We start from the raw sequence: 20815 nt of genomic DNA on the forward strand, positions 1-20815 counted from the left end.
CCCAGTTGGCCAGTGTCAGAGTTATGGGAACTAACTAGGTTAAAGACGTTGCAAAATCCGAAGTTTTCCTTTCATCTCGTGGCAGGATGAACAAGCTCCAAGCACGGTTCATCTGTGCCGCCGACGCTAAACCCTATCGAGCTTTCTATGTGTCTCCCCACGTGTAGATCGCGTGGATCAATAAGGCTCGAGCGTACTTTGACAAACCAATTGTGAATAAAGATGTTTGCGGCATCGCTTTCGGGTTAAGAACGGCGATTTGCCACAAGGCCCGATGACCCGGCATCTACCATAAGCGAGGTGCCTTGAAAGGGTGATGCACCAGGCTCACTGTAGTATGGATACTTGTCTTTTCTCGTAGAAGTAGGGAAAGAGAAGAGCGCGGAGTAGTTCCGGCCATGGGTAAGACTCGTAGATGTTTCAGATAATTATCCATCAACACGCTTTGGTACAGCATTCTAATCCTGTCCGTCGGCAATAGCAAGATGTGCTTACCCTAACATCTGCTACGCTTTGAGCTAATTTTAGTTGCTGTTGAATGATATTGGCCTCTTCCGTACGTCCCAACTTGACGAGGCATTCATTGTAACCATGTAGCGCCCAAACATTGTTTGGGTGATGGCGAGCTCTGGGCAACGTGTCGTCGAACCCAAGATCTGCAGCGTACACTCCCATGGCCTGTTCGATATGACCCTGCTCCAACAGTAGTGCACCATATGCATGCCGTGTGGGTTGCATCCAAGGCCATGGCTCAGCGTAAACAAGGTTGTCGTCGAGTTCGATCGATTTGCGGAGGTGCTGAAAAGCTAATTCGTAGTTTCCTTTTCGGTACTCTAATTCCCCCTCTAGCATTGCTTTTGCAACTTGAAGGACGATTGTGCACTTGTTTGGGAAATCGTGCGCTATACGCGTCTCAGGCACCCGCAGAACCGCGGCATGTAGAAGTTCACGTTGTTTCGACGCCTCCTCCACATTTCCCAACACGGCATGGGCAATACCTTTCCCATAGTGCAAGACTGCAGTTGTAACGCAATACAGCTGTCGATCTTCTGGCATCTTGAGCTCAAGTATCTCCTCCCAACGCCCGAAACGGACCAAGACGTGAACCCGAACAGATGCCCAACTCTCTAGCCAATCTGCCATTGGCGGCGACTCAATCCGGAGTAGTGACTCGGGGAGTGACGCTTCCATTCGGCGGCATATATCTAATGCAACTACCGATTGCCCTGCAAACATAGCTGCGTATACCCCAGAATGATAATCGTGAAGCCGATAAAATGTGTAGAAATTGTTTCCTCCTGCCCGGCTAAGGTACTTCTCGTCTGCAAGGCATGCATCCGCGTTGGACGCAATTGCTCGCCGATAATCTCCAATGAGGATATCTAGATGGGAAGGCATATGTACAAGATGTCCCGCATCCGGAGCTAATGTACGAAGATGATCTGCGGCAACCACGGCGACTTCGGGAGTTTTAGACATCTCCATCAGATGGATGTACATATGCAAGAGCCCTGGGTGGCCGTAAGCATTGTCGAGAAGAAGTGCTCCCTCGAGGATCTCTTTGGCTTCCAATGAGCGTGCGCCAGGGTTAGGTTCTCCCGTACGAAGATCCCATAAGTCCCATGCTGCGAGATTCATAAGGGAGTCCGCATAGAGGGTTATAATATCGAGGTCTTTCGGGTACTTCTGATATACAGTTTTCATTGCAGCGGCGTAGGCTTCGTTGCAAGCGCGAAAAGCAGCCTCGGATAGATCCTGGGGTACTCGGGATTGTATTGCATCGACGATGGCTTGCTCTATTAGCGTCGATTTGGGCGCACAAATTACAGCCTGTTCATTCGCCTGCTTGATCCGACTTAAAGTTGCATTCAACTCTTTCTCGTCGAAGAGATCCCATGGTTTGTTGTAATTCGGTCCTAGGGCATATGCGAGCCCCCAATGTGCCATAGCACAGTTAGGATCTGTTGCGATTGCTCTCTCAAAACATTCCGTTGCTTCTTCATGATGAAATGCATAACTCCAAATGATTCCTCGGTCAAACCAGATCTGGGTTGAAGCGCTGGATGTAGTAATCGTACGGTGGAATGAGCCCAGGTCGTACTCGTAGTGATCATTCGATCCAGGGTCCATCTTTTCAAGGAGAGAAGAAATAAGTGAATGTAACAGAGTAGAAGATTGGAATAATAGGCTTCCTTTGGAAGTTTCTAGTACTCTCCTAGACTATAAAGAACTCTTCCTGCCTGTTGTCCTCCTATTGCAGCGGGTCAATGTCCCCGAGTGGCAGTCGTCTTAGCAAAGAGGTAGAATAGGAGAGTTCAAAGGCTCGGTCTGGGACAATTGGGTATGATACAGCGGCTTCATACGCGGGTTCAAGACTTATGCGCTTACGAGATTTGGTATAGTCGTGGATACTGGCAAGTGGATGAGTGCAGAGACAAGGAAAAGCACCAAGGTTGTGAAGTTTTATCGATAAGACGCTTCAAGCGAAAAGTTAAGCCGCGGTAAACCGTTTGCCTCGCACCTCCTCCACCAGTAACCTTGAGTATGCAAATCGGGTATCATGAAACGCGTTTAATTCCGAAATACCAAATTGGATCTTTTCCGTAACTCTAAAGCAGGGTGGAGAGTTCTTATAGCTCCTATTGCGAATATGACAACCCCATATGCTTCCCCATTCTCACACGCTCTTTAGAGCCCTAAGGGAAATATTCGGAGGGTTTGGGGATTCTGAATACATCGACATTAGAGTTGGGCACAGATCCGGCTGAAACCCTCTCTGCCGTTGGCGCTAAGTTACGAGTATAGTGTATTTCGGGAGTGATCGAGGGTAATATATATCCCGGCAAAGTTCAGTTGTCCAAATTGAAAGCATATACATATACTTTAGTGCAGATCGCATTCGACCATGTGTTCGGAAAGTGGTTTCGATGGGTGCTCACTATTTTTCCCTTCCGACTTCTTCGATACTACTTGGCATGGTTGGCTAAGATGAACCTCCTAGAAACTTGCCTCTTAGCGGTCCAGTTCAGCCTTTGCGTCACCGCTCACTGCAAGTCTCCTGAAAGATACCTCTGTAATTTATCTGACTCGTGCCATAGATGTCTTTAGTCGCTTCATGTTCAACAACACAGTCACAGAACAATGGCAATACGTGAGGTGTGATGCTACACCTTGTGATAATCATCAACACATACTAAATCTAAACTTCATCACACAGGAATGTCTCCGCGGGTGAAGCTAGTTCAGGTCTGGTAGATCAATATATGCCCTTCTATGACATATACGACAAAAATGTGCGCTGCGGTCGAGGGGCCTCAACTTCGGGTCCCGGGACGCAGACTGCCACTGTAGTAGCTGGCGAGGACGTCGGATTTGTTGTTGGGAGAAGCGCAGATGAACCGATGCAGCCGTATGTCATATATCACAACGGTCCTGGACAAGCGTATCTATCCAAGTCCCCGACAAGCGATCTGGATCATTACACCGGGGATGGCGACTGGTTCAAAATTGGTGCTTTAGTAGCTAAGAACGACACGTACTGGCTCACACGCGGTCAAACTGGGGTAAACATGGTGATTTCAGATCTTCCCACTCTCCAATGGATCCTGTTCGAGCTTGTTCGCTAACACGTTCACTCTACAGATGAACTTTACAATCCCAAAAACTACCCCTCCTGGGAAATATCTGCTTCGCGTTGAACATCTATATGTCCAACCCTTCTTCAACTCGACTCAATTCTACATTAATTGTGCACAAATCAATATCATCGGCCCTGGTGGTGGGAAACCGAAGGCGACTATGTTGGTCAAGTTCCCGGGAGCGTATGATCTCTTCGACCAAAGTAAGGATCTATGAAATACTTGTCAAGTAGGACTTTGAGTTGATCAGCTTACAGGTATTTGGGTACCGAATGAGTATTACGACTGGCCCCCGAAGAACTTGAACAAGTACGTGCCACCAGGACCGCCAGTGTGGAAGGGCTAGCGTCCTTTTTCGGAAAGTTCATTTTATGGAATCAGAAGTGCATGCAATGAAATCACAGATCTAGGAAACGATTACCCAGACGATATCAATATACCAGACGAATTAAAAAGCTGTTCAAACACCAGCGAATCGAAAAATACCGCTGCTGTTTCACGTTTCAAACATATACTACTAATGAAAGGAATTGGCTAAGATACAATCTCCACAACAAAGTTGAGACTGCCATTTACTTCGACTCCAACATAGACCGGAAATATATACACAGAGCAGACCTCAACATCACTACAAAGAAGATGATGATCTGCCTCTCTGTAGTATGGAGAATCTCTTTTTGCTCAAAACCGGCTACATCATATACATTTCATATCTAGAGTCTCCAGCATCTCAATTAACGCTCACGAAAATAGTCGTCTCCCTCGGGGTCGTAGTCACCGTAAACCAATCCTCATACGTCGTATATACAGTCTACTAAAGGTTAGCGCAAATACTTCTTCTCCAGCTTAACAAATGAAAAAAAAAAATAAGCATACCGTAGAAGCCGTCCAGCTAGTAACCGTACTCGTTGTCGTGGATCTCGTCGGTGGCTTCGCAGATGTGATAAGACAAGAGCACGCCGGTATTAGATAAATAGACGACCAAAAGTATTCGAGATCTGACATATAGTTCGGAACAGGTTCGATGCGCTTCTGGAGGTTCATTGCTTCCCTCGGCACGATCTTTTCGATTTGCGGAGCGGGGGTGATTTCGGGCTGACGGGGTACAGGATGCTTTGCTGATACCGTAGTAGGCTTAGGACGGGAGGTGGATGGATTCGTGGTCTTGGCAGGTGTGGCCGTAGGGAGTTTGCCCTTTTTACACTCAGTCTGTATGTATGTGTTAGTTTTCTACAGCAAGACCACTCAGAGCTATCATAAACGCACCGGTGCATGATCTGGACAATCTCTATCCCACCACTGCGGCACACCGCCCTTACTCGCTGAAATCACGTTACTTCCATTAACCCCAATCCCAACATTGAAGATCTCGCAATTCGAGCCTCCTTGGTCGGCATTTTCAACGCGATATGCTTTACAAGCTGGATGCTCCAAGCACACTTGCTGACACTCGGTGGAGTTGTAGTAGTGCTCGATAGACCAGTCTTCGCCTTGGTCGAGGGGTGCGATAATGTTAGGGTTGCTCCAGCCACATTCCATGGAAGGAGATGGGATGGGGCAGAGGCGTGTGGACGTAGGATGGCTGGGAAACTGTGAGCATGTGCTTTGTAGATGAAGGATGTCATACTCTAGGTCTGTCTTTGTGACGAAGAGGTGGGTTATGGACCAATTAGTGTAGGTTGATACGCCGCTGCTTGTTGTGTAAACCGTACTCCAGTCTGTCTGTCTGAGCTCATTGCTGCACCATTCTGTAGCTGTGTATGTAGATGTCGCAGAAGCTGGCCTGCATAACCAATTAGTATTTCACGATACATCTTCAGGATGTCCGCTTCCGTAGAGGAATGACGCACGGATTTGTGACACGGCTTAGTGTCGACCTAAGGTGCTCATCCGTTGTACACTCTGCGTTTCATCAGTAACTATCAAGGTGAATAACCTTGGAAGTTATGCTCACCCGGGCCCGCAGTCCACGTGCTTCGGAAGCAAGAGTAGCACGGATTGAAAGGATCAAATCGTGGCACTAGCTTGTTCCTCACATCGACAGGATTTGCGTTGAGCAATGTTACCAGAGCCAACAGCGATAACACAGCCTGAGTTGAACGCATGACGAATACTGAATGCGATGATAACTCCCTAACTAGAGGAGGATTCCTTGTAGATGTTTGTCTCAGGGCTCAATCCGACTTGTCGTAAGAAACATTTCCTCATCTTTGTTGAAGGGCGTCCCTTTCTATATAGACCCACATCATGAGAGCCCAGTTCCTCCATAGACCCTCTTTTGGCAAAGTATTGGAACGCCTCAACTCGTATTTATTTGTCAAGCACCTTCCGTACCTCAAAATTCCACAACTTCCCTACCATTCCTTCCAAACTATCACGGGGCGTAATATGATCGTTCCTCACCGAGGTAGGATCTCTAACCTGGAAAGTCCCCGGAATTGGGAAGTTGGTAAGGGACCCTCGGAACCGCGTGTTAGGCTAAAGTGGCCGTGACCAAACGCTTTTAATTTTGCCATATTGGAAGGGACAAGGGAACGAATGAAAATGCGGAGGAGCAATTGATAAGTGACAAATTCTGGAAAGATTAAAATTCTGCAGGCCAACGGTTTAGCGCATGCACGGCTGTCGAAGCGAATTGATCTGACCTACAACGGTGCGGGGATCGGAATTCATTCATGTTGGTGTACATTATTCGGCCCCGGTTGCGTAAAGTGGAATCATGGACGTGAGATCTTCGGACTGGCCATATGCCAGGTACCGTACTTAATGCATATTACGATATGCTGAGTAAGAGGGGCTGGAAGGGGAAGACATAATTTTGAGACTTGGAATTGGGTAAAATGAGTTTTGAGTTTTGACTCTCCTCCCAACCACCGATTGAGTGAAAGACTGGATGGTTAGAACTAAGCGTTGCTGGGTAAATTATGTAAAGAGAGGTTGTTGACGCCGTGTGATCCTCAACCCAGCCCGAATAGCTAATCATGAATCTACTGGCCCTCTAACAGAGATTATTGCTCGCATGAGCGCTACGAGAAAAGAATAGCAATGGGTACCAAACCTTAATCTAGGAATGCATCGGCCTGTCTATTCTAGACACCAAACGACAAACCTCGTACTTACATGATGGAACTTCCCACAGAATATAGCAAGGATCAAGTTTGAGATGGAACTTATATCCTATCAGCGCTGTCTGGTTATGGTAGCAATCTTGACAGATCAAGGCCTTCCTATCAGTGCATTGTAAAGGATGTTCAGTATGGTATAAACTCCGGGCGTGTCGGCAGTTAGGTAAAGCAGTATTGAGACCGATAAATATTTTGTGCGCCTTCAGTGCGATACACTTCAAGATCTTATCTCCCCAAGGCTCCGCAGTCTGTCGGGAGCACAGAGACTATGGCCCCAAGGCTACATTTCCTTAGAGGGATATCCTAATAATGGTAGGATGGGATTTGGAGGGGGTAATCAGTGGGCTAAGAGTGACTGAGAACCTCCAGTAAGTTTAAACGCCAGTAAAAGTACGCTGCACAATGCATAGTAGCCGCTTCGGGGAGCTGGCGGAAGAAATCAGGCCCGAGCAGGAGAAATAGCAACCGCCCTGGGAAACGCAGTGAAATGGTGTCCCAATCTTGGACGAGTTGTCGGGGCAATTTCTCGAATACCTATATCAAGACCACAGGCGATGTGCGCCTCGGCCTCACTAATCGTCTGTCTTGAGTTGGGCGTTGAATTCCGTGTAGAACGACCCCTCAATATTGAGGATAAAAGAAGATTGAGACCTTTCATCTCCAAACCTGAGCGGTGTCGCCCGTCTATGATGTATCTCGGCCCGCACTAAGCAAGGCCGAGTTCAAGAGAGAAGCCCAATAATTTATTAAAGCCTCCAATCCTTGTAAGACCACTTTTCCGTAAGCGTTGTCTTTGGCTTCTTGCCTTGCGCAATCTGCTTGCGCGATTCTACCCTGCCTCTAACTATCATGCTTCGGAACCGGTCTTTCAGAAGATTGCCTTCCGGTTTGAGGCGCCGGAGAGAATCCTGAAGTTCGTCGGCCAGAACCACCTCCAGCGTGGGTTCTGGGATCCTGGAGATAATTAGGTAAGAGCAAACATAGAGCGGAAGGATGCAACATACGGGTGTTTTCCGAAGCGTCGTTTCCGAAGCACTTCCTGTCCCTCTTCGGATGAAGTATCGTCTCTAACCACAGCGGCCGATTCGCGAGCGGCGGCCCGAGCCTTCTCCTTCTCCTCAACCGTCTTGGCTAGTTCCTTGATGCGCCGTGCTTGGCGGTCCTTCTCCTTCATCTTCGCCTCATGCCTAGCCTTCCGCTCTGCCTCCTTCCTCCGGTTAATCTTATTCCGCTGGGCAGGAGTCTTCCGCTCCGGCCTCTTGGACCTCAAGGTCTCCTCGTCGGCGTCACTGAAACCTTCCCACTCGCTCTCCCAAGCGCTCTCATTCTTGTCCGACTCTTCGTCAGATTGGACAGCCAATGCCCTCTCTAACCGCTCCTCATCCTCCCGTGCTTCCTGCAGCCTCTTCCTTTCTGCTTCCACCTCTTTTTCTCCCTCGCGCTCAAGGAGATCGGCCCAATCCTCGAGAGTAGGGTTGTAGCTCTTTCCAGCCTCTGGCTTCGTGACCGCCGGAATGGGCTTGCCATCTTTTGCCAACGAGACAGGAGCACGTTTCAGGGTGACGGGCTCCCTCGTCACCTTCTTCTCTTCCAAGAAGGAGAACTTCGGGTCCTGCGTTACGTCTTGCGCGGCGGCCCAGGGATCATGATCTGCGACATGGCCGGTCTGCACGACGTCTTTCAGGACCTGGTTGCCGCCATAGGCAATGGAGCGCAGTTTGTCGAATTGCTTGCCGGAGATGCGTGGCTTCTTGCACTTGGGCTCGGAGAAGTCTGAGAGGCGTTTGCGGGACGAGACGGCGGGGACAGCGGAGCGTTGGGCGAGGATCTCGTCGGACTTGAGTGGCTTGTGCCCTCTGCGGTACTCTGTGCGGATGTCCTTGGAGCCCGTAGTGTCAACTGCGAAGAGCTCGTCGGAGTCTTTCTCTGCAATGACGCCGCTAAGGATAGTCAGCTATCGGAGGAGAATATTGGCTGGCGCTTTGGTACCCTTGGATCATCTGATTGCGCACTTCCTGCAGCCCCTCGTGCACTTCGGTGACGTCGACATTTTTGCGCCAGGCCTTCTTCCCCTTCCTCGACGGCTGCTTGTGCTGCGCTGGGGCGGCTACTGAGGTCGACATTGAAGGAGATTCTTGCGTGGAGGAAGCTTGAGTGAGACTCCTCACAAGGGAATTTTTGATAATTTCTGGTCCCGCAGCCACTAGCGGGCCTTGGCGTCATGGCATCGGCGTCTTCATGGACGCCTCCCAGGACAACTCCTATAATCTGCACCTTACACCGCCCGCGCCCTCTTACATCTCCCTTGCCAAACACAATGGCTCAGTCCGGCTACTCAAACCCGCTGAAGAAATTCAAGTGAGCAACTTCCACAGTCGTGGCCATGGCTTCCCAAATAAGTACTGATGGACTGCTGTAGGCTTGTGTTCCTCGGTGAGCAAAGCGGTATGCACACCTCATGGCTTCCGAATGTGTCCATGCATGCTAATGCCACGGCGACCCAGTGGGGAAGACTTCTCTGATCACGCGCTTCATGTACGACTCGTTCGACAACACCTATCAGGCGACGATTGGCATCGACTTTCTCTCAAAGGTGCGCAGCATCGAATGCGTAAAAGCAAAGAGAGGACTGACACGTGGATTCATTGTAGACCATGTACCTCGAGGACCGCACCGTGCGGCTGCAACTCTGGGACACGGCCGGCCAAGAGCGATTCCGCTCCCTGATCCCCTCCTACATCCGCGACTCGAGCGTCGCTGTCGTCGTTTACGACATCACGAACAAGAAGACGTTCGAGAACACGAGGAAGTGGGTTGATGATGTCAGGGGCGAGCGTGGGAATGATGTAATTATTGTGCTGGTGGGGAACAAGACGGACTTGAACGACAAGAGGGAGGTGACGACACAACAGGGCGAAGACGAGGCGAAGAAGAACAACCTCATGTTCATTGAGACGAGCGCGAAGGTGGGACACAATGTCAAGGCCCTGTTCAAGAGGATTGCCCAAGCGCTGCCGGGCATGGAGGGCGAGCAGCAGCAGGGCCAGAGCCAGAGTCCGTCCCTTCTAATACTGCCCCCGCCCATCCCACGTCCGCCGCTAACATGTCTCCAGTGATCGATGTGAACATCAACCCCAGCCAGCCCACAGAGCAGAGCTCGTGCTCGTGCTAGACTTCGTATCCAGGCCTTCCTTCTATAGACTTTGTAATTATTGGCTTCTTTCACGAGTTGGAGGGATGGCATTGCGAGCAAGGCGTTCCGGGCAGGGCATGGGAAGTGGCAGTTTCCCGCGGCATGCGGAGCACTGCTCGGGAGACTTGTGGGCTGTAATTTGTAGTATACCAGTGCATTTCTCAATCGCATGGAGGACAAACGCATGCTTTCATCAGAATCCCATCTATGTTGCTGCCGACGATTCCAAACATATCAAGCCACGGCCAACCTAAAACTCCGGCATGGCGACTAACCCCAATGGTACTTTTACATGAATAATACAGCCAAAATGCAGTCCAGAGTGGGAGAGGGTAAAAATTAGTAATGAGTGTCGACTGAGTGTCGACACGAATCGTCTACTCGATTCCTCCGATGCCGCCGGCGGACCCAGCTTCGGAGGATGTTTTGCTGCCCACAGGGATGCTTGTGTCGACGGCGATCATTTCGGCGAGGACGTCGAGAACAGGCTGTGGTGCATCAGCAGCGTGAATCAGGGTATTGGGGGGTGGGGAGGATACCTTGGGAACAGTCTTGTCGTAAATGTTGATCAGCTCTCTCGGCTGTGGGTAGACCTTCAGAGCACGGTAGAAGCAGAGAGCGGCCTCTATCGAATCGGCACCTGGGATCAAAAATCAGCGCCGACGTCCATTGAAGTGGACAGCATTCTCGCATTGGGCAAAGGCAGCATACCCTGCTGGCAAAGGCCCTCTCCCTGCGCAACCTCCTGCATGAAGTACGCCTCCACCTCCTCTGGGTCTTTGGGGAAGCCCTCCTCATTCGCGCGCTCGACGGCGTCGCGGATAGCCTTCTTCTGCTCCTTGCCCTGTGCCTCGGCCTCCTCCTTGGCGGCGCGGGCCTGGCGCTTCGATTCGCGCTTCAGCTGCTTTCGGAATTCTGGGTCGGTCCGCCGCCGATGGTCGAAGTAGACGGCATATGCGAGGAAGCCCGTGACGACGGTGCCGGCAGTGATTGCGGCGATGGTGGAGGGTTTTATTGATGAAGTTGACGAGGACATGCTGTGTGGACGTGCAGGCGTGCAAGCGTGCAGTTTGGGGGTGGTGGCACTGGCGATGGAGAAGGCGAGGGAGGAATGGCCGTGATGATGGAGATGGGGTTGAACTTTTTTGGAGGAGGCAATTACGGCAAGGTCTGAGCGTAACCTATGCCAACCATCCTTACTCGCCCAGTGCCTCTCCCGCCCCGGAAGTCGTGCAGCCCGCGCGTCTCGGCACTCCGACCGCACACTTCACTCACCACCCAGAAACACCATCACTCCCACTGCCACCATCACCTCACACACCCGCCATCTTGCTGGCAACATGGCTGAAGAACGCGGCAAAGGAATCTCCCTGCGCAAGAAGCGCACGGTGAAGCCTAAGGGGGCTAAGGAGATCAGCGCCCCGCGACAGATCAGTGCTCCTATGCCTGCTGGCCTGGCCGCCGCGACGGTATCGAGCAATGGACGGCCCTCCAACGAGTCCAGCCGGTCGGCGAGGAAGATGGACGCCCCCCGGGAGAGACCCAAGCGTGCTGATAAGACAGCAGATCTAGTGAAGAGGCGGTACTCGCAGAGAATCACGCAGCTGCCCAGTGACTTTGGTGCTGGGGCCCCGATGCCCGCCCTGCCCCAGGTCCCGAGCCAGTACAGAGACGCCCCGCCCAGCAGGGACGGGCGGCCGCCGGGGAGCTCGGATGGTCGGGCTTTGAAGGTGGACATGAAGGCACTGCGAGACCCGAATCTCAGGCCAGAGCAATGTAGGCAGCTCCTCCTGTATTGAAGTGTGTCTCTACTGACACCGGTGGCAGATGTGGCCACCCTCCTCGCAGACGCATCCGAAGACGACATTCGTCGCTTCCAGGACGAGCTGCGGAAGGTAAAGAACCGCACCTCAACCGATCTCCAACACAACGTGTATCAGAACCGGACGCAGTTCATCAAGATCAGCAAGGAGGCAGAGAAGCTCAAGGGCGAGATGCGCACCCTTCGACAGCTCATGTCCGAACTGACTGGGACCCTGGGACAGACCACCTCTGCAGCTAGCACCTCGGGGGACACGCTGACAGCGAGAAAGGCTGCCAACAGGAGCTCGGTCGCGAATCTCGAGGCGCTCTGGAACTCGCATTTGCAGGAGCTGTGGAAGAGAGTGGAAGGATCACAGAAATATCTACCCGCTATTCCAGGCCGCCACATCGTGTGGGAGTCGGGCAGGTGGGTCGAGCTGAATGCGGCTACCTGGAAAGCCCGGCGGCGCATCCACTTGATTCTTCTCAACGACCATCTGCTTGTGGCTGCGGAGAAGAAGCAGCGGGCCGATGCTGCTGGACAGAGCTCTCGTGAGAAGAAGAGCCAGGGCAAGGAATGGGTGGCACAGCGATGTTGGCCGCTTCAGGACGTGCAGATAGCAGATCTATCTTCACGTGCAAAGACAGGGGCCTCGGAAGGCAAGGGAGCGTCCAGCGCCATTAACATCCGCGTGGGAAGCGAGTCCTTCACCTTCGCCGTCTATCAGGGGGATGCCAGCGAGAAGGCGACAATGCTTTCGACTTTCCGCAAGACCCTTGAGGACCTCCGGAAGAGCACCGAGGCCGAGACCGAGGAGAGGGGCAAAGCTCAAGATTCTGTCAACTATTTTGCTACACGCGATTTGAATATTTTGAAGAAAACCGAGTTGATGGAGAGTCTGACTGATAATGTCGCAAACCATCGGGCCAGCATGATCGTTGACGTTGATGGGAAGCAGCAGAGCATCAGATGGGTCGAGAGCCAGCTCGATGACCTGGATATTGACATTGCATTGCAACAATTCGAGGATGCTGTCAAGAAGGTGGAGCGACTAAAGACGCTAGCAAAAAATATCAGGAGTAATGCCATGGCCCAGGGCATCGTGACCTTCAAAGTCAATGAACGGGCCGCTAAACTCGCAAACGTGCTCATCAAGCAGATGGTGGAGAACAACTCGTGGATCACGTCGGTGAAGAAGCACGTCACGTGGATTGTCCGGCTCGGCTTTGAGGAGCGGGCAAGAGAAGCTTACCTCGAGGCACGGGGTGAAGTCATCAAAAAGCGATCGCGGTACATTTCCATCCTAGCTCTTTCACACCCCGTTACTTTTGACTAACATGAACCAAGACAATGCGTATTCGAAGGCAACCTCCCCGACTACATCTTCCAAATATCCTACATCTACTTCACCATCATTAAGAATACTGTCGATGTCTATCAAAAGTGTTTCCCGCAGCTCATGATGTCCGCTTGTGTCAAGTGGGCTAAAGAGCATGTTGATGCCTTTAATGTAATCTTAGCAAGGCAGCTCAGTAGCGTTGATCAGGACAGCCCAGTATGGAGGGATTGTATGGATCAGGCATTTGCACACGCCGGGATGCTGACGGAAGTTGGCTTGGATTTTAAGGAGTTGGTTGGGAAAGGGGTTGAGGAGGAGGAAGGGGAAGGGAGGCCAGTTGGGCTTGGCCTGAGTTCGTGACTGGTCCTTGTAAAGAACAGAGAGGGTCGTAATGTCTTCTAATGAACTAACCCTGCCTAAACCCTTCCCAATTGTTTTGGCGCATCATTAGCATAGTGCCAACTCCACGTTGCGAGCTGCTGAATTGCAGTTAGTCAGAGATGGGATCTTGCTGCTACGGTATTTCTGCCATGCATAGGCATCCTGAGAGTTCACGCTCCCGGTAAAGGTAGAGGTGCAGTGCACGTTGAGGCTTCTAGGAGCTCTTTATATGCTGCCTCTCGAAACTTATTTCCAGCTCACCGCTTCCCGTTCACTTTCACCTCAGTTCGCATCTCTGGTGAAGCCCTATCAAGACTACAGGCCACGCCACTCAATTTCACCTTTAACCTCTACTTTCCTCAGTCTTTATAAATTAGACTTCCTTGTCGTCCTTCCACCTTCTTCCTCGTCACCTTCACAATTGGATCGAGTCACACAACAAGATCATTTTGAATATTCATAATGTCTTCCGACGAAGAGAACGTCAAGTACCTATATCTCGTGCTTACTACTGCGGGTCCACCGACTGTAGGTGCTATTCCCCAAGCCCTTACCATCCATTTAGCGAGCTGAATAGTACTGACATGAAATAGATCAACTGGGTTGCTGTGGGTAAGGATCTTGACCTGAAGCCTAGCGCGACTTCTAAGCGCTGGTCTCGGCTCAAGATATCTATCGCCGAGGGCAAAAACCCGGGGCCGACAGCGTACCAATTCTTGTGGTTGTGTGTCAAGCATTGTACGGATAAGAAGGTATGTCAGATCATATGGTCTTCACTATATTCCCTGCCGCACAAATGACTTGCTTGCGCCTAGCACTAAGTTTATATACGGCCTTAGGTGGTAAGGTAAATAAAGAGGACTGATTGCTAATGATGAGTGGATAGGCACCAAACTGGAACCTCATCGCAGAGAAATGCGGTACCACTTCCGCCGCGGCTTCGAAGCGGTATTCGCGGCTTAAGCTTGCTATTGAGAAGGGGGAGATAATGCCGATTGTCACTACTCCACCGAAAGGCAAAGGTGCTACTGTCACTGGAGCAGATGGTGAGGAGGAATCTGCTGCTACTTCTACTCCGACGAAGCGGAAGCGTGGAGCTGGAACTACTTCCCCTAGAGGCAAGACGGATGCGGGTGAGGAAGTTGCTAAGGGCGATGAAGAAGACCCCATTCCCGTGACGAAGGAGGGCGGTGATGAGGGGCAAGACAAGGAGGCGAAGAAGCCCGCAAAACGCGCGAAGACTGCCAAATCCAAGGCTTCCCCTAAACCCAAGCGTAATGCGAAGAAATCGAAGTCCAAGAAGGCCTCTTTGGGCGAAGATATCACAAACGGTGGCGACACCGATCCCCAGCCAGCTTGGAGTGCAATCAACAAGCCTTCCCAAGTGGACCCAGAGTTCCATGCTGCTGCTGCGGACGACAAAAGCGTCAGAGTGAGAGGCGAAACCGAGCATGACACAGAGGCTACTACCATTCATCCTGACTCTGGTGTCTCCGAGGGCATGACTCAGGAAGTCCAAGGTGGTGATGTGGGAGTGAATAAAGATGGTGATGACGGCAATTGGGGCGGCGAGTTCGCTGTTGAGGCTTGGTTGGAGACTACGACCTAGGGCAACCAAGACAGCTGCCAACCATCTAATTCACAGGGGATGTGCATATCAGCACAGCACAGTCATTGAAACAGCATCGGGAAGCATTTCGGATTGGGACTGAATCGGAGAATGCCAAAAGCAGAAAACCTTGGAGGGATTCTGGAGCATAAACCATGCATTGGGTTTCTTATCTTTTTTCTTTCTCATGATAGCGTTGTGGAGTGGGGTTTTCAAGGAGTCCGGCCAGGTCTTCTGAACAGGATTTGAACATATCTTATGCCTGCGGGCTGTTATGAGATGGGCTTTTCGGATTGGATTGGACATACGAGGCCAGATTAACGGGTAGCTGAGTGGAGATGGAAGTGCTCTGTAGAAAGCATTAGGCATCTTCCCTGCGGTTCTGACGGATCTGCCCGCGGTGATGGGCCTTTTCATGGATACCATACATTCTCAATTTTCCAAGGTTGCCCTTGTGTGTCGCCGTGTCACGTGAATGGATTAGAATGGCCTTTGGTGCCATCATCTGTGAGCATTGTTCTTTGAAACTTGAATAAAGGCTAGTCCACCGCTTTTGATATAGCAGCCGCCCGACCATCTTTTGGTATCCCTCGCAGAAACGCCAACGCTATGCCAAGATCACATTGAGCCCAGAAGGAAAGAAAACAAAGATGCTAAGCTCATCAACTCAACATGCTGTGATAGAGTCATCCTCTTCAAGCCTCCTGACTCCTAGGATCCCTCTCCCTTAAATTTCGCTTCGACGGATTCGAGCAACACTTCCTTGAGCACCGACAGACTTCCAAGTGCGGCATGGGTTGCTCCATCCACCAGTTCCTCTTGGCTGAATCCGATGTCTCCTTTCATCCAGACCTCGGTGATTTCGTCTCTTGCAGCTAGATATCCAACCGCACATGCCGCAACAATATCTTGATGCTCCGAAGGGCAGGGATCCAGCACTTTGACTAGCTTTTCCTTCTCCTCTCTTCCAGTTGCATGAGGATTCCTCACCATAGCGGCCACGCCACCAGACACCATATCGACGCAATCAATCCCCGCATCCGCAATCGCGGCACTCGAGACCGTGATGCAACCTGCGAGCACGTTCAACAAGCCCCATCCACTACCATTCGTACCTCCATGTACACCCATAACAGCATCGCCCCACCACCCATCTTCGTCCCCCTCAATAACTGTCACAATGACCTCAACCCCACTCTTCGGCCACCTCTCCCCAATCAAGACCCCCCTCAGTGCTGTCTCAAGATGTACGCCTATGTCACGTTCCACAGAGTCGCGGATATAGCCACGGCGGTTACGGGAGGCGAAAGGGGCGAATTTCACGGTTGCGGTAAGCAAAAGAGAGGGGCTGAATGGGGCGCTGCGTGGGAGCGGTTTGGGTCCTTGGATTGAGCAAGAGAGCTTTAGAGAGGAGCGCGGGGGGATGAGGGAGGTTGTTGGCGAGGACGGGGTGGGAAGGGGGATTTCGAGGTAGGCACTGCCAGAGGCGGAGGGGATAATTCCAGTTCGTAGGTCTGCCCAAGGTCAATGTGTACACAGTAGATAGCGAATCCGTCAGAAGAGCGCTTACAGATGTTGCGGAGCTCATGCGGAGCTCTGATTCGCGACGGTCGCAGCGATTGAAGATATCCAGACTCTTTAACAGTCCTGGAGAAAATCGGTGCGGAAGTCCCGCCACTCGGGGCATTTATTCTTCTTCTATCTGTATTCATTGTGCGAAAAAGTCGCTAATGTTGAAGCCTTGTTTGCCGAATGCTGGATTGAATCAGTTCGCAGGTTCGGATGACTAAGCCGAAATCTTGGCGCCTGCAATCGATATTTTCTTCGCTTGAGCTTCGCAACCTCTGCCTCAAAACACATCACCTTCCAACTGTTCTCGCTCCTCAGGTACGTGCCAAATTCTTTTCTCTGGTTTTTTTCCGCTTTATTATGATTGATAACATCTGAAACTTGTTCTCGTGATCCTTCGTGAGCAATTGAACAACATGCACCACCGTCTGATCTCATCTTTTCATTTGAAAGATTCCAACAACTGGTAGCAGCGCGGAAAGCTTACTTTAACGTAGGAGCGGATGAACAACTGATCTGGCTAAGTAAAATGCGTCGCATTGGCCTGCCCGACACGCATGTTCGTCCAAGTCCTTCCAGCTCGACTACCGCCTTCGTCTCAAAGAATATGGATGACAGCATCCTGGAATGAAAACACCCAGAATCAGAAAATATAATCGGTCTCACAAAAAGTCCGTTTGCCTTAATGACGCGTTCGTTTTCTGAAACAGGATTTCGGAGATTTTGCAATTTCGCTGAAGCACGCACTGTCTTGGCAATCTGCATCTCTATCTTGACTGACATAGTACAGTTGATGCATTCTAACAACTGACTACAGTAAGTTATTTCCCCTAACCTTTTCCAGCATGCGATCTACATACGTCATGCTCTTATGATGAGTGTATAATTTTCAGTTCTGCTACTGAACTTCATTGAAGACAACTTATACCAGCTTACCTTTTCTGATCTCTCCACAACGCAATCTGCCCGTCCGCTATTGTCTGCTAAACTCTCACTGACTTGGGTCAGACAGATATAGCCGATTCATATCGACTCCCGACCCGCGGGCTTTCTGGGTAAGTTCGAATTCCATTCCCTCTGTTGCTGGGATGAAAACTAGTCAATCCATTCAACGAGCTCCAACGCCAGGTCACCCTCCCGCACTCTACTAGCCTTGGCTGGAATGACGAGTTGTGGAGTTTTGCTCAAGGCTCGTCCAACAGCGTGTAATTGTGGTCTGCGAGCCAAAGGTTGGGATAGTCCGTCTTGGGTTGTCCTGGCCCCAGGCCGGCGGAGGAGCATGACTAAATCGGCTTTTCTGAGCATGAAACTGCCATTCCTCCGAATGATCGCTAGTTGCTAGAGGAGGCTAATGAGCGTATAGATTGTTAAAGATCGCTCGGTTTACTATATAAACCCTTTCGAGTGGCCATTCTCCTTGTCCTAGATGGTAGCATCGCGGAAAGGGTCACTACCTAGTTAAGCTTAGTACGAATTAATAGACGAAATCTTGTCCATTTGATGGATATGTCTGCGCAACTCCTGTGATGCTTTGTCAGAATGCGATTGATAACGTGAATGGCCTGCCAGTCTTGGCGTCCGTTACGTAATCAGTTGGTGTTGCAGCTCAGCAACATAAGCTGAAACAAAACTCGAGATAGGGGCGTTGCCAATTTTAGATTCAAGTTACATGGAGAACATTCCACTCTGGTGAAAGCTAGTGCATTATTTTGCCACACAATTCTCTCATTTTAGTTCACACAGTACCATCTCAACAGGCGGCTTAGCGCATCAGCGGAGTTGAGACCTCTGCCCAGGTACACTCGCTCATTAACACCGCAGCTCCAGCATTCACATTACTGCCAGAAGCAGCGCACTGCGATTTCTTAACAAACCCCCCTTTGCATCTCCCTTGTGCAAATTGCCGCCGCTTCGGTAGTCGCCACTAGGGTTATCGGGCATATCTGCCACCGTAGCGAAATAATCTGAAGCCAAGGCTGCGGAGTCCTAGACAACAACATCCTCCCACGATTTAGCAACTCCCACCCTCTCGACACATCGCCCGCTGCATCCACCGTGGCCGTCGCCGCCATCAATCAATTTGGTCTTCCGTCTGTCCCCGCGTGGCCTGCCCTGGAGTCGTCCGCGCTCGCCCTCCGTTTCCGTGATCTGGCGGGTCGAAGGTGACCGGGGGTGTTCAAGGGAGACCTTCACAGCGACCTCGAGCTTCAGAAACGCCAGACTGGATGCTGCCCTTACATGCGGCGTCGCCTAAGGGGAAAATGCATCGCCATGCCTATTCCAACGGGCATGCGGCATATCCTTCGTTAGGAGGCAGCGGCACCTTCTCCATCCAACCACACAAGTACGTTCCGCAGTCACCATGCTGCCGTCAAGTCTGAGCCCATTCACTGCTCACCGCAGCCATCCCAACTACCACTGTTCCCACAGCGCGTGGCATCATGATGCTAACTTTCGTTGCTGCTGCAGGTTCCAGCCGCGATCACAACCAGCGCTACGGCGGCGTCGCCAGCTAATACAGCGCCTCTTGCTCGGCGGCACCCTCTTCTGCCTCTTCTTCTTCTTCTTTTTCCCTGACATGCGGCCGAACCTGGGCTCGGGGCCTCTCAGCTACTTTGCCTCCACCGAGGACTCCCAGCTTGAGACGGTCCGATACTACGACCTGAACAATGTGCAGGGCACAGCAAGGGGGTGGGAGAGGGAGGAGAGGATACTGCTCTGCGCACCGTTGCGAGACGCCTCGCCACATCTCGACATGTTCTTCAATCATCTGAAGAATCTGACTTATCCCCATAACCTCATCGACCTGGCCTTTCTCGTCGGAGACTCTAAAGACGATACGATTGAGAAGTTGACAAGGAAGCTCGGCGAGCTGCAGGCGGATCCAGAGCCAAAGCAGCAATTCGGAGAGATATCAATCATGGAAAAGGATTTCGGGCAAAAAGTCGACCAGGACGTTGAGAGCAGACACGGGTTCGCGGCTCAGGCGGGACGACGGAAGTCTATGGCTCAGGCTCGCAATTGGCTGCTCAGCGCGGCTCTACGACCAACACACAGTTGGGTTTACTGGAGGGACGTCGATGTCGAGACTGCGCCGTTCACCATCTTGGAGGACCTCATGCGGCACAACAAGGATGTCATCGTTCCCAGTAAGGCGAAGATCGCTTCATATATGTTTCAATTTAAGTTTAAGATTGCTGACAAAATCACTTAGATGTCTGGCGACCTCTGCCTGACTGGCTCGGAGGAGAGCAACCTTATGACTTGAATTCGTGGCAGGAATCGGAGACTGCTTTGGCCCTGGCTGATACCTTGGACGAGGATGCGGTCATCGTAGAGGGATACGCGGAATATGCCACCTGGAGACCCCATCTAGCTTACCTTCGAGATCCCTATGGCGACCCTGACATGGAGATGGAAATTGACGGCGTTGGAGGAGTCAGCATTCTAGCCAAAGCGAAGGTGTTCCGCTCTGGAGTCCACTTCCCCGCATTCAGCTTCGAAAAGCATGCCGAGACAGAAGGGTTTGGAAAGGTGAGACTGCCAAACCTCTTTCACTCTTAATTGCTCACAATGGATCTAGATGGCGAAGCGCATGAAGTTCTCAGTCGTTGGCCTTCCGCACTACACGATCTGGCATCTCTACGAGCCCAGTGTTGACGATATCCGACATATGGAGGAGATGGAGAAGGAGCGAAAGAGCAAGGAAGCCGAAGAGAAGGCTAAGAAAGAGCGCATGGACAAGATCAAAGACCAGTTCGACTCTAAGTCCAGCGAATGGGAGAAGGACAAGAACGAGATCCACAATCTGGTACAGAACGCAAAGAAGGAAGCGGAGCAGTCTAAGAAAGAAGCTGACTCTCCGAAGAAGGAACCCGAAGCCCCAAAGAAGGATGCCGAGCAATCTAAACAAGAAAACCCCACACCTGCGCAGATTCACGACGCGAGGGGAGAGGATGAAAAGAAACCAGCCGAGCCGAAGCAGTGAGTCGCGACATTTCTCTGCTCTGCAGGTTTGCAAGTTTGCGTTCTTACTATTGCAACAGGAAGGAACCCAGTGGCGAAGAGAAGAAAGCGTAGAGCGCTTGAAGGAGCTCAGCAACAACGGCCTTTCATGAAATTCATCAGTCGACTTTTGAATACCGTCGCGCCCGAAC

General features: G+C 51.2%; 11 protein-coding genes across 11 annotated transcripts; 5 read left to right on the forward strand and 6 right to left on the reverse strand.

The window, feature by feature from the left end:
* Nucleotides 1–378: 378 nt before the first annotated feature.
* On the reverse strand, nt 379–2408 carry BDR25DRAFT_281709 (uncharacterized protein). Its single transcript, XM_033687910.1, has one exon. The coding sequence runs from the start codon at nt 2128–2130 to the stop codon at nt 436–438; it is 1695 nt and encodes a 564-aa protein (XP_033550606.1). The 5' UTR covers nt 2131–2408; the 3' UTR covers nt 379–435.
* Nucleotides 2409–2905: 497 nt separating this feature from the next.
* Nucleotides 2906–3984, forward strand: BDR25DRAFT_311960 (uncharacterized protein; the record flags this gene model as incomplete). Its single annotated transcript, XM_033691274.1, has 5 exons — nt 2906–2978; nt 3099–3156; nt 3218–3563; nt 3643–3841; nt 3896–3984. 5 exons carry the CDS (start codon nt 2906–2908, stop codon nt 3982–3984), a joined length of 765 nt encoding a protein of 254 aa, XP_033550607.1.
* A 215-nt stretch (nt 3985–4199) lies between these two features.
* BDR25DRAFT_341045 (uncharacterized protein) lies at nt 4200–5743 on the reverse strand (the record flags this gene model as incomplete). The annotated part of the gene is made up of 6 exons (XM_033693572.1): nt 4200–4449; nt 4515–4847; nt 4905–5220; nt 5266–5421; nt 5489–5540; nt 5593–5743. The coding sequence occupies 6 exons, from the start codon at nt 5741–5743 to the stop codon at nt 4369–4371; spliced, it is 1089 nt and encodes a 362-aa protein (XP_033550608.1). The 3' UTR covers nt 4200–4368.
* A 1545-nt stretch (nt 5744–7288) lies between these two features.
* Nucleotides 7289–8903, reverse strand: BDR25DRAFT_281710 (P60-like protein). Its single transcript, XM_033687911.1, has 3 exons — nt 8753–8903; nt 7768–8703; nt 7289–7717 (listed from the first exon to the last, which is right to left on the reverse strand). Exons 1-3 carry the CDS (start codon nt 8884–8886, stop codon nt 7510–7512), a joined length of 1278 nt encoding a protein of 425 aa, XP_033550609.1. The 5' UTR covers nt 8887–8903; the 3' UTR covers nt 7289–7509.
* A 128-nt stretch (nt 8904–9031) lies between these two features.
* On the forward strand, nt 9032–10128 carry BDR25DRAFT_256622 (ras-domain-containing protein). Its single transcript, XM_033686420.1, has 5 exons — nt 9032–9121; nt 9183–9208; nt 9268–9356; nt 9415–9817; nt 9877–10128. The coding sequence occupies exons 1-5, from the start codon at nt 9081–9083 to the stop codon at nt 9933–9935; spliced, it is 618 nt and encodes a 205-aa protein (XP_033550610.1). The 5' UTR covers nt 9032–9080; the 3' UTR covers nt 9936–10128.
* BDR25DRAFT_256625 (protein import receptor MAS20) lies at nt 10129–11101 on the reverse strand. The gene is made up of 3 exons (XM_033686421.1): nt 10668–11101; nt 10496–10596; nt 10129–10444 (listed from the first exon to the last, which is right to left on the reverse strand). Exons 1-3 carry the CDS (start codon nt 10990–10992, stop codon nt 10334–10336), a joined length of 537 nt encoding a protein of 178 aa, XP_033550611.1. The 5' UTR covers nt 10993–11101; the 3' UTR covers nt 10129–10333.
* A 90-nt stretch (nt 11102–11191) lies between these two features.
* Nucleotides 11192–13599, forward strand: BDR25DRAFT_332567 (uncharacterized protein). The gene is made up of 3 exons (XM_033692762.1): nt 11192–11732; nt 11784–13050; nt 13108–13599. The coding sequence occupies exons 1-3, from the start codon at nt 11297–11299 to the stop codon at nt 13457–13459; spliced, it is 2055 nt and encodes a 684-aa protein (XP_033550612.1). The 5' UTR covers nt 11192–11296; the 3' UTR covers nt 13460–13599.
* Nucleotides 13600–13942: 343 nt separating this feature from the next.
* Nucleotides 13943–15504, forward strand: BDR25DRAFT_386651 (uncharacterized protein; the record flags this gene model as incomplete). Its single annotated transcript, XM_033698019.1, has 3 exons — nt 13943–14008; nt 14074–14232; nt 14367–15504. The coding sequence occupies 3 exons, from the start codon at nt 13943–13945 to the stop codon at nt 15087–15089; spliced, it is 948 nt and encodes a 315-aa protein (XP_033550613.1). The 3' UTR covers nt 15090–15504.
* Nucleotides 15505–15628: 124 nt separating this feature from the next.
* BDR25DRAFT_281721 (uncharacterized protein) lies at nt 15629–16813 on the reverse strand. Its single transcript, XM_033687912.1, has 2 exons — nt 16660–16813; nt 15629–16603 (listed from the first exon to the last, which is right to left on the reverse strand). Exons 1-2 carry the CDS (start codon nt 16799–16801, stop codon nt 15801–15803), a joined length of 945 nt encoding a protein of 314 aa, XP_033550614.1. The 5' UTR covers nt 16802–16813; the 3' UTR covers nt 15629–15800.
* A 934-nt stretch (nt 16814–17747) lies between these two features.
* Nucleotides 17748–17960, reverse strand: BDR25DRAFT_301891 (uncharacterized protein; the record flags this gene model as incomplete). Its single annotated transcript, XM_033689677.1, has 1 exon — nt 17748–17960. A coding segment is annotated over exon 1 (182 nt), but the record flags the coding sequence as incomplete, so codon positions are not given.
* A 959-nt stretch (nt 17961–18919) lies between these two features.
* Nucleotides 18920–20646, forward strand: BDR25DRAFT_323493 (Anp1-domain-containing protein; the record flags this gene model as incomplete). The annotated part of the gene is made up of 4 exons (XM_033692107.1): nt 18920–19002; nt 19089–19807; nt 19873–20192; nt 20242–20646. The coding sequence occupies 4 exons, from the start codon at nt 18920–18922 to the stop codon at nt 20644–20646; spliced, it is 1527 nt and encodes a 508-aa protein (XP_033550616.1).
* Nucleotides 20647–20815: the final 169 nt, after the last annotated feature.

This window comes from Lindgomyces ingoldianus, assembly GCF_010093535.1.
Source record: "Lindgomyces ingoldianus strain ATCC 200398 unplaced genomic scaffold BDR25scaffold_8, whole genome shotgun sequence".
NCBI lineage: Eukaryota > Fungi > Ascomycota > Dothideomycetes > Pleosporales > Lindgomycetaceae > Lindgomyces > Lindgomyces ingoldianus.